The sequence below is a fragment of the Bufo gargarizans genome, chromosome 6 (assembly GCF_014858855.1).
Source record: "Bufo gargarizans isolate SCDJY-AF-19 chromosome 6, ASM1485885v1, whole genome shotgun sequence".
Lineage (NCBI taxonomy): Eukaryota > Metazoa > Chordata > Amphibia > Anura > Bufonidae > Bufo > Bufo gargarizans.
In genome coordinates this window covers 323,024,789-323,042,635 of record NC_058085.1, presented here as the reverse complement: position 1 = coordinate 323,042,635, position 17,847 = coordinate 323,024,789, and the positions used below count along the sequence as shown (strand labels likewise).

The window sequence follows — 17,847 nt, the reverse complement described above, 5'->3', positions numbered from 1 at the left end:
TAGAAATAGAGTTTTATTTGAAAAAATTTACAACAGAAAGTGAAAAATTTAATTTTTTTGCAAAAATTTGTCAATTTCGATTAATATAAAAAAAAGTAAAAGTCAGCAGCAATGAAATACCACCAAATGAAAGCTCTATTAGTGAGAAGAAAGGGAGGTAAAATTCATTTGGGTGGTAAGTTGCATGACCGAGCAATAAACAGTGAAAGTAGTGTAGTGCAGAAGTGTAAAAAGTGGTCTAGTCATTAAGGGGGTTTCAGCTAGGGGGGCTGAGGTGGTTAAACTCGGGTGACTTTTTGGGTCTTAGTTATCTCACCTAGGAGGCTCTGCGACTGTCATGTCATCACTGTGCATGCTGCTCTTCCACTTCTGAGCCATTATGTTCATGAGAATCAGCTAAAGGGGAGCCCCTCTCACACATGACATAGGGTGCAGTGGGAGCCCTCAGGCTTGTGATAGTGGGGGGCAGGACTGCATGTACATTGACTTTATAAGTCATTGCACTAGATCAGCTGTAAGGAGGGGGGTGAGTGCACGACAGTGCGTACTACAAGTCCCAGCAGCTCCCCCCACCCGTACAGTCCTGGTGAACTGGCGATATGTTCTGCGTCTTTAAGGGAGAGTGCGATGACGCAGCGTCTCCTCCCCCCTCCCCGGTGTCCCCCGGCCCACACCTCTCTCTCCCGCACTCCTCCTCCGCCGGCCGGAGCTGCGGCAGCATCATGCAGAGCCCCGCAGGTGACAGCGCCCGGCCCGGGCTGCACGCTGGGGGTGGAAGGGGTGCATGCCGCTGACATACAGGTGGGAGGGGGGAAAAGTGTGCTACTCTTTAAATACAGGGTGCTGCTCTACAGGGCTGGGTTTGCACTGTAGATAATGTAGTGGGTGCACGGAGTGCAGTTGCACTGTGGAGGAATGGGGGGGGGGGGGGTGCAGTGTTATACTGGAAGAGGAGGGGGTGTTGTGTTTGCACTCTGGAGGATAAGGGGGTGCAGATTGTTACACTATAGGATTAGGGGGTGCAGATTGTTACACTGTAGGATTAGGGGGTGCAGATTGTTGCACTCTGGAGGATTAGGGGGTGCAGATTGTTACACTGTAGGATTAGGGGGTGCAGATTGTTACACTGTAGGATTAGGGGGTGCAGATTGTTGCACTCTGGAGGATTAGGGGGTGCAGATTGTTACACTGTAGGATTAGGGGGTGCAGATTGTTACACTATAGGATTAGGGGGTGCAGATTGTTACACTCTGGAGGATTAGGGGGTGCAGATTGTTGCACTCTGGAGGATTAGGGGGTGCAGATTGTTGCACTCTGGAGGATTAGGGGGTGCAGATTGTTGCACTCTGGAGGATTAGGGGGTGCAGAGCAGACTTGCATTTTGGAATTTTGGGGGATGCATACGGTTTCTCTGGAGGATTGGGGGTGCAGGTTGTTGCACTCTGGAGGATTAGGGGTGCAGAGCAGACTTGCATTTTGCAATTTTGGGGGATGCATACGGTTTCTCTGGAGAATTAGGGGGTGCAGGTTGTTGCACTCTGGAGGATTAGGGGGTGCAGGTTGTTGCACTCTGGAGGATTAGGGGTGCAGGTTGTTGCACTCTGGAGGATTAGGGGGTGCAGGTTGTTGCACTCTGGAGGACTAGGGGGTGCAGGTTGTTGCACTCTGGAGGATTAGGGGGTGCAGGTTGTTGCACTCTGGAGGATTAGGGGGTGCAGGTTGTTGCACTCTGGAGGATTAGGGGGTGCAGGTTGTTGCACTCTGGAGGATTAGGGGGTGCAGGTTGTTGCACTCTGGAGGATTAGGGCTGTTGTGTTAGGTAGTCAGTAGTTGATAATTTTTAGTAAACTGGACTGTGTTTGGGCTCATTCAGATGAGTGCGCTGCAATTCTTCCTTGTACTGGCATGCAAAAAAATTATTATGGCGTCCGTGTTTTACCTGTTGTTTTTTTAGACCCAACCCCTAGAATAGACAAGTCCTGCGGGAAAATCAGACCTAACAGCGCATGGTACGATTTGCTCTGCGCCGTCTGCCGTTCCGTTTGGAAAATTGAACATGTGAATTGGCCTATTGACTAGAACAGGTTGATGTTCAGTCCGTGTGCTGTCGGATTGTCATGAATAGCGGACTCTCAGCACTAACCCACTTAAAGGGGAACTCCAGGTTCCATCCACATACTTGTTATTGCATTGGCCGTATATATAGAATTCAGTACAGATGTATACGTAGATCAAAAGTTAATCGACCTCAAGACAAGTGTATGTGACAGTGGAAACATTTTCATTTAGGCCCTTTTCAGACGGAGAGCACCCTGACTGAACACGGACAAGGCAATGCGCCAGTTCACATTAGATTTTCTGCATAGACCACCGGTCCGTGCCAAGAAAGCCGCTTCATGGACCATCCTGCTCTGATTTTTTCCCACAAGACTCAGTCATTCAGGTGAATGGGTCCGTGAGATAGCAGACCGCACTCAGACGCCATCTTTATGCGGCCCATTTAGAAACGCGTTCGGATTCACAGAGTTTCCAGCCTTGCTTGGTGTATACAGTAGTTCTGTATAATTGGGGGGCTTTAGAAATGACCCCAGCTGTCTTGGAAGTCCTTAGTGACTGATCTTGCTTTGCATTGTTTTGGAGCTGACAACTAGTGTGGCCTGATGTATGAAATATTGAAAAATCCAATTATCCTGCATTAAAGTGGAGTTGGATATTTGGGGGGGGGGGGCAGCTATTACTGCCGCAACGACCCCAGCTTTCCTGCCACCGCTTGTTTTGTAGACCCTTCGGTGCTTGCTTGGTTGTTGCAAAGCTCTCCCATACCCTGTTGTGATTGTAGCCACCATTATGACTGGTGGTGGTAGGGGGGGGGGTTACTGTGCATTTAATAATGGGAAAGGGAGGGGGTTGCTTTGGAGACCATTATGCTTTAAGGACAAACTGCACCTTGAATTGTCCCAAAGAGCTTGCAATCCTGTCCCCGAGTGTGTACATGGTCCAGCAGTCACGTACCTGCGCCGTTCATTAATATGACCTTTGGATTTGTCATAAAGGTGACTTAGGGCTGTTTATCTCTGATCTATCCGTCCACATATATCCCTCTGCCTTTGCCACTATTCCCTCCGGATGACTGCCCTGGCTCTTCCGTGCGTTTGCTGTTATTGTGAAGGTCACACCAAGCTGTAGCATTAACACTCTCATGATCCACTGTGACGGCCGCAGGGTTGGGGCATCTGTTCTGTTTGTAAGCCTCCCATCAGACTTGGTTTAATGTGTGGGTGGATCTCCTGGGCCCAGAACACTGCAATTCTGCTGAAGAAGAAGTGAGAGCTGTGTAATATGAGGGTGTGATCGCTGGATGGGAGAACGCAGGATTTCTGCACAGTCAATTATAGATGCTGTGGGGCCCTGGGTCTGCTGAGTCTCATTGTTATTCCCGGACACAGTTTTAGGGATGTATGGGGAGGGGGGACCTCCTTTTGGTGGCCTATATCACTAAGACCCACTGCCTTGTTGCCATCATTTTCCATCATTTCAGTCCTTGAGCCGGGGGTCCTCATCTCTGTCAGCCTCTGAGAACCTGTGGAGGTGATCTCTGTGATGCTGTTGTACACCGTATTGGGCTCAGAAAGCACCTTCTCCATATAAATGTTCCACAAATCTCAACAAGGGCCCACCTTGAGCGTGAGGGCTTGACATCTTCATACTTATTTTTTTACCCCTTGTAGGAAATTAGACTGGCATGACCCTCAGTTTTGTTCTCCCGGGTGGAGAGCGCACCAGACTATGGGGAAGATAGTTGGGGCCCAACTGGCGCTCACCCCTTTTTACATAAACCCCACCAAAACATCAGTCTTGTTTTTATGCCAGTTCCAAGAAACATGCAAATGGTGTTGCTTAACTTTTTATGGTGTCTTCTTTTGATGTCTATGGATCCCTCAAACCCTACTCCATCTCTGGCCTTGTATGTGGTATTGGAATATTTCTAGCTAGGCCTGTACTTCTACAAAGGAGAAACAACCCTATGGAGGGATTCTGGACTTTGAAGTTTCATTATTTAGGTCCTTTGCCATCACTTGTAGGGGAGAAGGTTTGCATGATCTCAGGTTTGGTGCCCACAAGGAGGGGGAGCTCGTTCTAGATTTACTTCATAGGGTACTGGGGCAGAGTTCAGCTGGTGTCCCCTCTATTCTGGCCCCATTGCATCTGCATAGGCAAGTCCTAATGGTAGATGTACTCGGTATTGTGTCAGGAAGCTGCCAGTCAGGGTATGTTATGGCATGTGCCATAAGACATTACTGGGTATCTGTGGATGTGTGCCAGGGAGGATGACTTGTTATTGCTGAGCATCTGATGATAGTGGAGCTGCTGTTGCTTGCAGCTAGTAGTGGGTGGAGGAACAGGAAAAGGCTGTATCTGACAGCCTGGGATCCTAATCGAGCATCATCCCTGTTACTGTGGCAACCCTGTGGGATGGAAGAGTGATGGGCTGGATGCCATATCAGCGTGTGACATCATCCTCCTCCTCCATAGCTCTTGTGTGTGGGGACAGGGTGGCTGGGGTCTTCCCTGCAGGTTTGTGTGAGACTCTTTGTCACAGAGGGAGTGTTGTGTGTGTCTTTTATGCTTGTTTTATATCCTGCGTCCGTTATTACTTCCATAGGAAATACACATAATACAGCTGAACGTCTGGCTGCAGAGCATTGGCATCTTTGTATTACCCAAACTGTGGGGTATATGATAGCAATGCTGTCAGTTTCGGCAGTTCTGCGGGCACAGGTCAGTGTTAACATTTTTTTGCTGTAATTGTGCTAATTTTTTCGATTATATTTTTCAATTTATTAAACATAATCATATTTTGTATTTGTAAGAATATAAATATTTGCAAAAATTCAGTAAATATTGGATTGTTCTCTGTTGCCAGGCTTATGTGACATGGTTCTGATAAGAATAACTGCACTTATATGGAGTAGCCATAGAAGAATGCCTGTGTATATGGTTGTAGTTGGGGACCTTGCATGGTGATGGTAATATTTGTTAGGGGGTCAAGGAGGCATTCTGGCCCCAAAGCCTTGTGTTGTGTGGGCTGATGGCATGAGGATAGTTGTCTGATGCCAGCACTTCAAGTACAGAGGCTGGTGCTAGAACCTCAAAGATTGATTGGGGTTTTGATGCCCAAACCTCAGGTTGGAGTAAGGCTGCTTCTAGGGAGTCAAGAGGGGTGTTTGATGCCAGGACTTTGGGCTAGGGTTGCTGGCAGCAGGGCTTACCACAGAATATAAATATTGCCCCTGCCCTCTGAAGTTCTGCTACTGCCTACATTGAGGAATGTGTATCATTTGCTTATGTCACGTATGGATTAAACATGAGGTTAAAACAACCTGGTTCAAGACAAAAATTCACATTAGAGGCTCTGTCACAAGGATGAACCCTATTAAACAAGACACATAGTCTGCTAGGGTTCATCCAGCTGAGTAAAACGATACTTGTTAAAAACATGCCCCCCTCCCCTTAGATTGGGGACATGAGTCTAGTGGTCATTTCTCGTACCTGCGCTCTGTTTTTACTGCTTGCCCAGCGGAACTCAAACCGTGTAAGCCCACCACCTGGTGCTCCAATGCCTAATTTGCATTAAAAAAAAAGTGTACATTGTGTAAAAAAAAAAAAAAGTATTGTTTTACTCAGCTCCACCAATTCTGGAAGTCCTTTTTTGGCATCCAAGGTGGCCGTACTGCTTCTCAGACTGTCTGGTGCACACTGTGCATCGGTAGCCCAAGACGCTTCCTCCTTGTCCAGCCCTGCTCTTGGATTGGCCAGCAGAAACAGTTTTGGGCTACCAAATGCACAGTTTGCATCGGGTAATCTCGGAAGCAGTGTGGCAATCATGGATGACTGAAGAGGAGCCAAGGAATTGATGGATCTGCCACTAAAAAGATAAAAAAAAAGAGGTCACCATGTGAGTGAGCTATTCATTTCCCAGTTAAAGTGAATTATTATTTTTCTTTAACTGGAGGGTCGCTTTAATTCTAGTGTAATAAAATTATATCCTTTTATAGCAGGTGCCCTGTGCCGCCCTCTAGTGCCCCCCTGCTGCAGTGCACCTATGTCTGTGCCAGGAGTCAGAAGGTCATCAGTTGGCTCACGCAGGTAATCAATCCTCTCCTGATCACAGCCGTCTTACCGTTTCCTCTTTAGTATATTTTGTTAAATACCTCTTTTTGCCCTGTTTTCCCTTCCCAGACGAACCTCGCCTCCAGTGTCCATGAGGGATCCGTATGGGATGTCCTCTGTCAGCACTAGCACGTCTGGGTCATATAAAGGAAGTGACAGCAGTCCTTCATCCAGGTCAGTACAGAGGGGCATCTAGAAACCTCAGCTGTCACTTTGAAGTTATGTTGTCCTAAATATCAGATTGAAGGGTTATTCTCATCTCAGACACTGGGGGCATGCCCCATATCTGATAGGTGTGGGTCCGACCGCTGGGACCCGCACCTATATCGAGAATGGAGGGCTCACTGCGCATGTGCAGCTGCCTTCCAATCATTTTCTATGGGGCCTACGAAAATAGCCGAGCGCTGGCTCAGCTATTTCCGCCGGTCCCATAGAAGTGAATGGGAGCGGTGGACGATCATGCGCAGTGCGCTCCCATTCACTTCTATGGAGAGCGCGCTTGGTGGTGGTCTGACCGGAGTCCTCCAGCTACCACTTTGCTGGGCTCTATTGGTGTGGGTCCCAGCGTATATCCTAGCGATATGCCTCCATTGTCTGAGATGAGACTACCCCTTCAACCTGAGAAATAGAATTGGGGCAGATGCTGTAGGGGAAAACTAATTTATTGTAAAAGTATGCAGCATAGCTGTCTTATACTCTAGTTGCATCTAAAGCTGCATTTAGAATTCAGCTAGTTATCATTTGGATCTTACAGTGCACTGCTAACAGACACACCCCAAACGGCATAGCTGTCTCTCGCCCTCCAGGATCCCCACCGATCACACAATATGAGTCCATGGCACATGCTTAAAAGGGAGTGAGCTTTAGTTGCAGCCATTGTCATTTGTACAGATAAGCCAGTGTGCATTTTTAAAGGGTTTGTGTGACCATTAAATGTTATTTGAATATAATTCAGCATGAAAAAGAGTTATTTTTGCAAGTTGCTTTCTGTTAAAAACACCTCAGTTGTGAGATATTCTCTTTACTTCATTATCATAGTGCCACCTGGTGTTTAATCTGTATATTAATGTTCATGTCCTGCTGAGGTGGTCACCAGTCATATCTACTGTGTGAAGCTGTGACAGTTACAGGAAAAAGCTCCATCAGAAAGTAAATCTATCAGAGCAATGAATGGGGAGATTTCTGGATCCATGTGAGGTACAGGGCTGGTTATCAGAAACTATATGAGGTTTGATTTTCATTTTTTAAATCAACCATGACATAGCCGCTTTAAACAAAAAGTGCTGCGGCTGCTTTACTGTGGGGATCAGTAAGGATCCAGAAGCTCAGAATATGTCGTTGATGGTCTAACTATAGGTCAGCAATGTTTAAAGGGAACCTGTCACCAGGATTTTGCGCATAGAGCTGGGGACATGGGCTGCTAGTTGGCCGCTAGCACATCCGCAATACCCAGTCCCCAGAGCTCTCTGCGCTTTTATTGTGTTAAAAAACAGTTTTCATCGATATGCAAATTACCTGATATGAGTCCTGTATCCGGAGATGAGTCAAGCGGAAAGGAGCCCAGCACCGCCCCGCGTCCTCCGAATCTCCTCCTTGCTGGCTGACGTCACAGAGCTGGAGTGCCGAAATCTCGCGATGCGCAAGCTAGCGCATGCGTAGTTCGTTCCCTGTGCTGATGCCAGCACAGGGAATGAACATGATGCCGACACTGCGCATGCGCTAGCTCGCGCATTGCGAGATTTTGGCGCTCCAGCTCTGTGACGTGAGCCAGCAAGGAGGAGATTCGGAGGACGCGGGGCAGTGCTGGGCTCCTTTCCGCTTGACTCATATCAGGTCATTTGCATATCGATCAAAACTGTTTTTTAACACAATAAAAGCGCAGAGAGCTATGGGACCTGGGTACTGCAGATGTGCTAGTGGCCATCTAGCAGCCCATGTCCCCAGCTCTATGCACAAAACCCTGGTGACAGGTTCCCTTTAAGCTGTGGAGAACCCCCTTGACCATCCTCTGTACAGACAATGAAATGATTGGATCTGCATGATATGTGAACTAACTGGAACATAACAAAAGTGGAAATGCAGCTCTGGGTGTGACTAGAGTATAAAACATGTCGCTCGGGATTAGTAAGGCCTCTTTCACACGGGCGTCAGTTTTTTTGCCCGGATAAGAGGCGGGTGCATTGCGGGAAAATGCGTGATTTTTCCACGCGAGTGCAAAACATTGTCATGCGTTTTGCACTCGCGTGAGAAAAATCGCGCATGTTTGGTACCCAAAAGAACATGGTTATAAGGGAAAATAATAGCATTCTGAATACAGAGTGCAGAGTATAATAGTGCTGGAAGGGTTAAATTTTTTTAAAAAAAAGTTAACTCACCTTCTCTTGATCGCGTAGTTCCCGGTCTCTTTACTTCTTGAATGAGCTGTGGGCTAAATGACCTGTGGTGATGTCAGATCACATGCTCCAATCACATGGTCCATCGCTGTGGTGATGGAGCATGTGATCTGACGTCACCACAGGTCCTTTAGCCCACCCCACAGCCCATTCAAGAAGTAAAGAGACCGGGAACTACGCGATCAAGAGGAGAAGGTGAGTTAACTTTTTTTTTATTTATTTTTTAACCCTTCCAGCGCTATTGTACTATGCATTCTGTATTCAGAATGCTATTATTTTCCCTTATAACCATGTTATAAGGGAAAATAATACAGTGAATAGACTGTCTCCTAGCAACCATGCGTGAAAATCGCATAGCATCCGCACTTGCTGGCGGATGCTATGCGATTTTCACGCACCCCATTCACTTCTATGGGGCCTGCGTCGTGTGAAAATCGCACAATATAGAGCATGCTGCGATTTTCACTCAACGCACAAGTGATGCGTGAAAATCACCGCTCATGTGCACAGCCCCATAGAAATGAATGGGTCCGGATTCAGTGCGGGTGCAATACGTTCACCGCACGCATCACACCCGCACGGAAAACTCGTCCGTGTGAAAGGGGCCTAAAGCAAACCTGCCTAGCATTGAATGTAGAGTTATAACGATGTTCAAAAGCGACATTTTTTTCATAATTCTGGCAGGATTTCTGCTCCCACGTAACATTTACTCTTTAACATTTTTATTTCACAGGGGTTACTTTGTGGCTTTTTTAAGTCAATAAAATTGTTTTTGTGATACATAATTGACATTTGCTTCTCTTTTAGGCGCTCAAATAAATATAGTCTGTGTAGCGAAAATCATGGGATCAAGCCACCCACCCCTGAACAATACCTCACCCCCCTGCAGCAGAAAGAGGTCTGCATCCGGCACCTGAGAGCAAGGCTAAAAGACATGCAGGACGCTCTGCATGAGAGGTGAGGCCGGATATTTGCTCCCATGCAACATTTACTCCCTAAATGGAGCCATGGTCCAAAATCTGTGATCCTTAGACCTGCTCTCCAGACCACCCCCCAGTTTACAGCAATGTACTATAATGTTATTTATCCTTCCCCATGGTTGCTGTGGTGAGATCACTACGGATTGTCTACTTTGGATACAATTGTAACAAACCTTAGGCATTAAGAAATAATGGGTGAGGATGGTTTCGGCCTCTAAGTGTAAATAAGAATGTTCCCATCCACAGACAGAGATCTTGAAAACGGATCTGAATTGAAGTACATTAGAATCATGCAGAATGTTTTATTGTACAGTGATTTATTTTTCTACTCGAGCATTACTTCTGCACTGATCCTGGGTTCCAATATGCCAGTTCCATCCAGAGCTGTATTCATAATTCTGTTGGCTTTTTGTAAGTAGCAGACAATATCTGTTAACACCTTTTTATGACTGTTCAGATGAGCTTGTCAGAGATGCAGTGTTGCCATCGGGCAGCAGTGGGTAGAGATGTGCTGCCACCTTAGAGCTAACAGGAAACCAGCACGATTATGGGTCTAACTTTGGGAATGACTGGAGTGTAAGAAGAAGCTTAAAGGGGGGGAAAGGACTCCGACAGGACCCCCTCATGTGGATAGGGGATAACGTTCTATTACTGGAATGCCCCTTTAACCACCTCAGGACCGCCGTACGCAGGATTGCGTCCTGCCGGCGGTCCTGCTCTTCTGGGTGGACGCATATACGCGTCCTCCCGCGAGAGCTGAGATTTCCTGTGAACGCGCGCACACAGGCGCGCGCGCTCACAGGAACGGAAGGTAAGCGAGTGGATCTCCAGCCTGCCAGCGGCGATCGCTCGCTGGCAGGCTGGAGATCCGAATTTTTTAACCCCTAACAGGTATATTAGACGCTGTTTTCATAACAGCGTCTAATATACCTCCTACCTGGTCCTCTGGTGGTCCCTTTTGTTAGGATCGACCACCAGAGGACTCAGGTAGCTCAGTACAGTCGCACCAAACACCACACTACACTACACCCCCCCCCCCCCCCCCGTCACTTATTAACCCCTTATAAACCCCTGATCACCCATGATCACCCCATATAAACTCCCTGATCACCCCCCTGTCATTGATCACCCCCCTGTCAGGCTCCGTTCAGACGTCCGTATGATTTTTACGGATACATGGATCGGATCCGCAAAAAGCATACGGACGTCTGAATGGAGCCTTACAGGGGGGTGATCAATGACAGGCGGGTGATCACCCATATACACTCCCTGATCACCCCCCTGTCATTGATCACCTCCCTGTCATTGATCACCCCCCTGTCATTGATCACCCCCCTGTAAGGCTCCATTCAGACGTCCGCATGATTTTTACGGATCCATGGATACATGGATCGGATCCGCAAAACACATGCGGACGTCTGAATGGAGCCTTACAGGGGGTGATCAATGACAGGCGGGTGATCACCCATATACACTCCCTGATCACCCCCTGTCATTGATCAACCCCTGTCATTGATCACCCCACTGTAAGGCTCCATTCAGACCTCCGCATGATTTTTACGGATCCATGGATACATGGATCGGATCCGCAAAACACATGCGGACGTCTGAATGGAGCCTTACAGGGGGTGATCAATGACAGGCGGGTGATCACCCATATACACTCCCTGATCACCCCCCTGTCATTGATCACCCCCCTGTAAGGCTCCATTCAGACGTCCGCATGTGTTTTGCGGATCCGATCCATGTATCCATGGATCCGTAAAAAATCATGCGGATGTCTGAATGGAGCCTTACAGGGGGGGTGATCAGTGACAGGGGAGTGATCACCCTGATCACCCCCTGTCATTGATAACCCCCCTGTAAGGCTCCATTCAGACGTCCGCATGTGTTTTGTGGATCCGATCCATGGATCCATGGATCCGTAAAAAATCATGCGGATGTCTGAATGGAGCCTTACAGGGGGGGTGATCAGTGACAGGGGGGTGATCACCCTGATCACCCCCTGTCATTGATAACCCCCCTGTAAGGCTCCATTCAGACGTCCGCATGTGTTTTGCGGATCCGATCCATTGATCCGTAAAAATTATACGGACGTCTGAATGGAGCCTTACAGGGGGGTGATCAATGACAGGGGGGTGATCAGGGAGTCTATATGGGTGATCACCCCCGTCATTGATCACCCCCCTGTCATTGATCACCCCCCCCCCTGGTAAGGCTCCATTCAGACATTTTTTTTGGCACAAGTTAGCGGAAATTTTTTGTTTGTTTTTGTTTTCGTTTTTCCTTACAAAGTCTCATATTCTACTAACTTGTGTCAAAAAATAAAATCTCACATGGACGCACCATACCCCTCACGGAATCCAAATGCGTAAACATTTTTAGACATTTATATTCCAGACTTCTTCTCACGCTTTAGGGCCCCTAAAAAGCCAGGGCAGTATAAATACCCCATTTCGGAAAGAAGACACCCCAAGGTATTCCGTGAGGGGCATATTGAGTCCATGAAAGATTGAAATTTTTGTCCTAAGTTAGCGGAAAGTGAGACTTTGTGAGAAAAAAACAAAAAAAAAATCAATATCCGCTAACTTATGCAAAAAAAAAAAAAAATTCTAGGAACTCGCCATGCCCCTCATTGAATACCTTGGGGTGTCTTCTTTCCAAAGTGGGGTCACATGTGGGGTATTTATACTGCCCTGGCTTTTTAGGGGCCCGAAAGTGTGAGAAGAAGTCTGGGATCCAAATGTCTAAAAATGCCCTCCTAAAAGGAATTTGGGCCCCTTTGCGCATCTAGGCTGCAAAAAAGTGTCACACATGTGGTATCGCCGTACTCAGGAGAAGTTGGGGAATGTGTTTTGGGGTGTCATTTTACATATACCCATGCTGGGTGAGAAAAATATCTTGGTCAAATGCCAACTTTGTATACAAAAATGGGAAAAGTTGTCTTTTGCCAAGATATTTCTCTCACCCAGCATGGGTATATGTAAAATGGCACCCCAAAATACATTCCCCAACTTCTCCTGAGTACGGCGATACCACATGTGTGACACTTTTTTTTGCAGCCAAGGTGGGCAAAGGGGCACACATTCCAAAGTGCACCTTTTGGATTTCGCAGGCCATTTTTTACACATTTTGATTGCAAGGTACTTCTTACACATTTGGGCCCCTAAATTGCCAGGGCAGTATAACTACGCCACAAGTGACCCCATTTTGGAAAGAAGACACCCCAAGGTATTCCGTGAGGGGCACGGCGAGTTCCTAGAATTTTTTATTTTTGGTCGCAAGTTAGTGGAATATGAGACTTTGTAAGGAAAAAAGAGAAAAAAAAAAATCTGCATTTTCCGCTAACTTGTGACAAAAAATAAAAAATTCTAGGAACTCGCCATGCCCCTCACGGAATACCTTGGGGTGTCTTCTTTCCAAAATGGGGTCACTTGTGGCGTAGTTATACTGCCCTGGCAATTTAGGGGCCCAAATGTGTGAGAAGTACCTTGCAATCAAAATGTATAAAAAATGGCCTGCAAAATCTGAAAGGTGCACTTTGGAATATGTGCCCCTTTGCCCACCTTGGCAGCAAAAAAGTGTGACACATCTGGTATCGCCGTACTCAGGAGAAGTTGGGGAATGTGTTTTGGGGTGTCATTTTACATATACCCATGCTGGATGAGAGAAATATCTTGGCAAAAGACAACTTTTCCCATTTTTTTATACAAAGTTGGCATTTGACCAAGATATTTTTCTCACCCAGCATGGGTATATGTAAAATGACACCCCAAAACACATTCCCCAACTTCTCCTGAGTACGGCGATACCAGATGTGTCACACTTTTTTGCTGCCAAGGTGGGCAAAGGGGCACATATTCCAAAGTGCACCTTTTGGATTTCACTGGTCATTTTTTACACATTTTGATTGCAAAGTTCTTCTCACACATTTGGGCCCCTAAATTGCCAGGGCAGTATAACTACCCCACAAGTGACCCCATTTTGGAAAGAAGACACCCCAAGGTATTCCGTGAGGGGCATGGTGAGTTCCTAGAATTTTTTATTTTTTGTCGCAAGTTAGTGGAATATGAGACTTTGTAAGAAAAAATAAAAAAAATAAAATCATCATCATTTTCCGCTAACTTGTGACAAAAAATAAAAAGTTCTATGAACTCACTATGCCCATCAGCGAATACCTTTAGGGTGTCTACTTTCTGAAATGGGGTCATTTGTGGGGGGTTTCTACTGTTTGGGCATTGTAGAACCTCAGGAAACATGACAGGTGCTCAGAAAGTCAGAGCTGTTTCAAAAAGCGGAAATTCACATTTTTGTACCATAGTTTGTAAATGCTATAACTTTTACCCAAACCATTTTTTTTTTTTTGCCCAAACATTTTTTTTTTATCAAAGACATGTAGAACAATAAATTTGGCGAAAAATTTATATATGGATGTCGTTTTTTTTGCAAAATTTTACAGCTGAAAGTAAAAAAAATGTCATTTTTTTGCAAAAAAATCGTTACATTTTGATTAATAACAAAAAAAGTAAAAATGTCAGCAGCAATAAAATACCACCAAATGAAAGCTCCATTAGTGAGAAGAAAAGGAGGTAAAATTCATTTGGGTGGTAAGTTGCATGACCGAGCAATAAACGGTGAAAGGAGTGTAGTGCCGAAGTGTAAAAAGTGCTCTGGTCATGAAGGGGGTTTCACCTAGCGGGGCTGAAGTGGTTAAGGCAGTACTGTATAACTGAAGAAAATATGAAAGGGATTTTTCAGGAGTACGGTATTGATGACCTATCCCCCACTGATCAGGTGTTTGAAAGGGTCTCCTAACGGTGTAACAAGCGCAATGCCGTACATTGTATAGTGGCTGTGCTTAGAATTGCAGCACTTGAGTGGGAATGAGCTGCACGAGGGTCATGTGACCAATGAATGTGACATCACTGGCTTAGGAAGAATCCACATAGCTCAATAGAGCATAGAGGCCTTTTTAAATGGCTGATCAATGGGGGGAGGGGGTTAGGGGGCAGGGGCCAGCCCCCCAACAATCTGATAAAGATGCCCTATCCTGAGGATAGGTCATCATTATTGTACTGGAAAACCCATTTAAGTTAACATTCTCTGTAGTGTAAATTGATCTCGCTGTGTTCTTCCTCTGTAATTTAGAGACACTGAGGTTGATGAGCTGAAGTCTCAGCTGAGCCGGATGCAGGAAGACTGGATAGAAGAGGAGTGTCACCGAGTGGAGGCACAGTTGGCTTTGAAAGCTGCACAACGAGAGATTCAAGAGCTTCGTGAGGTCATGGAAGGCGTGCGTGGTCACCTGGGGGAAGGCGATATGGGGATGCAGAAATACTTTGCTGACATCACTGTTCAAAACCGAAAGCTAGAGACTCTTCTGCAGAACATGGAGCTGGCACATGATGGCACCATACGTGGAACAGAAGGTGGAGGTTCCGCCGGGGATTCACCTGCTCGCTCCCTCACTCGTAGCTCAACATACACAAAACTGAGTGAGCCTCCTGTCGGAGATCGCCACTCTCAGGACACTGGAGATAGCGGGTATGCTGCCCCAGATGACAGCAGTGCCGTATCCTCTGGCCCAGAGTTCTACCTGGGGGAAGGCCCTTTGTGTCTTACAGTACAGCCCCCACCATTGTGTGCAGAAGCGGCTGTCCAGGCCAGCAGCGTCAATGATTGTGGGGTACAGACAGATGAATCAGCGGGCACCCCAGAACCCGACGCAATATTAGACAAACTGCTCAAGTCACAAGCTGCGGCCACCCCCACCACCATGGACCCCAAAGAGCTAGACTGTGCAAACGCTGACCCCAGCTGTGTAGTGCTGGTAACAGACAACACTGCCAACACGGAAAATGCAGACGGCGAGAATCCTGACGCTCCTCTTGGTTACTGGAGTCGACATTTTGTTGTGGACCTATTGGCTGTACTGATCCCTGTGGTACCTACCGTAGCCTGGTTATGCCGCGCACAGAGGCGTCAAGGACAGCCTGTATATAACATCAGCTCCTTAATGCGTGGTTGCTGCTCTGTGGCCCTGCACTCAATCCGCAGGATCAGTTGTCGCCCAGTCAGTGCCTCCACCAGCCAGCCCTAAGCCTGGCGGCTTCCAATGGATGCATTACTTAGCACTTTGTAGGACTTTGGGGTGGGGCGTAGTCTTGGAAAGGGTATCATGGAGGTCTGTGGATGGACTGTATGCCAATATATCACTGACTTGTGTCAAACGTCACATGCTGTATGCTACGGTAAACTTCCCTGAGAATTGGGTGGGGATGTCTGCTCTTCCAGAGACTGGAGGGGGGGTATTATCCAAGTCGGACTCTGGCATGCATGGTGCACTGTGTGTTGCCGGCACGGTCTGCTGCAGCCAGTTGTGTATATACCTCTAGAATTGATATGTATATACGAGGATGCTGCTGATCCGAGTACACAGGTTACCTGTTCATCTACCCCTCCCCCATTAACAGATGTCGTCTACCTGCACCAGGTCCTCTAGAGTCTGTATCACCACATGTATATGTACAGGATCCCTCCCCGCTCTCATGTAAACCGTATAGCAGCTTGTGATGATGTGTATGCTAGCAATCCGTATGACCTGGCGGAACGTGTGGGAGCAGTGCGTGGCCACGGAATGTACTGTGTACATATATGTTGTATGTGTGATCTAGTGCTGTGTATACATGTCCTGGGCCGGTCCTGACAACTCTTATTCTAGTGTCTTCACCTTGGTTGGTTCTGACCCCACAATCCATTATCCTTTCCTCGCTGCCTCCATGCCCTGGCTTTGCTGCTTCCTCCCTACTTCTTGTCTTTGCTCATATGATCTTGCAACATGGCTTGGAGCATTGTGCTTAGGAACCAGATCTATAAACCCCAGAGCATGACCCCAGTCAGGAGCATGCTCGACTTCCATCCCTATACCCATAACGGCGTGCCCTGGGCCAATCTCTTGTGTCCCCTGTCCAATACCTGCAGCTACCTCCCTTGTGGTTGCACAAGCCCCACACTGTCGAATGAATGCTGAGATTTGTCACTGGACCTCACAACAATCGTGCTGTTACATTGTGGTCTTCAGAACATAAGCTTTTGGTTGGGCAGGAGCTGGCAAGTTGCAGGAACACTCTGCTCAGCACTGCCACCACCCTATTTAGGAGTTCTGCTATAGCTAACTTGGTCCTCTGCACTTGAGGGGTACGCGTCCCCTTTATTTTGGTTCCCTCCTCTGTAGGAGCTGTATGTAGTGTGTGTGCTGGTCACTCATTCTGCAGTGTGCTGAATGCTCACTAGGGGGCTCTGAATGGCATTAGCACAGACTCCACAGGGAGCGACCTAATATATACAGCACTTAGAAACCTTTTTCTTTGCACTTACCTGATCCCTGGGAGTGAATGACCAATGGCGCCCACCACGTGGTCAAGTTACTCCCACCCTCTAAGCTTTGCGGACAGGAAATTGTTGCTGGTGTTGGATTGAAGTCATAGACGCTATAAATCTATATATACATAGAGAGATCTATATTTTTTGATGTTGCTTGTTTGTTGTCTGTCCTGCTGAATGTATTAAACTGGCCTGAGCCACATCAACAGCCAAGTCCGTCTTACTGGTCGTCTCTGTACTGTAGGTCCTATCGGCAGTGGGTGGGGTCACAGGAAGACGTTTCACTGGTAAATTATTTTCTCTTTTATTCTTATTAAAGTATCAAGATTCAGTTGAACATATCAGGTTACCAGCACAGCGGCATCTTGCTAAAGATTATATGGAGGTATACAGGTAACAGAAAAGCTTAAAGGGGTTCTCCACTGTATGACACCATACACGCTATGTGTGGTAAATCCCAGGTCTACCCACAATCCCATCAAGTACCATGCATCACCAAGAAATACTGAGATTTTCTTGGTACCTGCTATTACATAGTGTAGACACGGTTGCAGCCATGTGGGTACCATAATGATAGTTACAGGAAGAGGAAATGGAACGATCCAATTATATATGAGGGGGGATTTAGCTAAGTAATATGATTGTGTAAAGAAATGATAGATCACACCATAACGTATTCTGTCTTATCTCAGTGATAAGGTTATTTGTAACATACAGTTCCTTGGTGTGCCTCCACAACCGGATTGTCCGGTCGATCCTTCTCAATAAATAAGGTCTGCATATATATGATTGTTGCTGGACAAGTCTTGCTCTCTGTAGAAGATCGAGCCGGATAAGAAAGGAACAGGCCATAGGTTGGTGGTGGTGATGGGGTCCTCGTGTAGAATGAGGTTGGACTTACAGACGTGGACAAAATTGTT

General features: G+C 46.8%; 1 protein-coding gene across 3 annotated transcripts; it reads left to right on the top strand.

Annotated features, from left to right (window-relative positions):
• Positions 1-687: 687 nt before the first annotated feature.
• SNPH (syntaphilin) lies at positions 688-17,077 on the top strand. Of its 3 annotated transcripts, none has more exons than XM_044298794.1 (5): positions 688-801; positions 6,057-6,147; positions 6,241-6,345; positions 9,372-9,521; positions 14,693-17,077. In XM_044298794.1, exons 2-5 carry the CDS (start codon positions 6,104-6,106, stop codon positions 15,642-15,644), a joined length of 1,251 nt encoding a protein of 416 aa, XP_044154729.1. In that variant the 5' UTR covers positions 688-801; positions 6,057-6,103; the 3' UTR covers positions 15,645-17,077. The 3 variants fall into 3 exon arrangements, with proteins under 3 accessions (XP_044154729.1, XP_044154728.1, XP_044154730.1); XM_044298793.1 differs by having other exon boundaries at positions 711-738; XM_044298795.1 differs by having other exon boundaries at positions 781-801; positions 6,060-6,147.
• Positions 17,078-17,847: the final 770 nt, after the last annotated feature.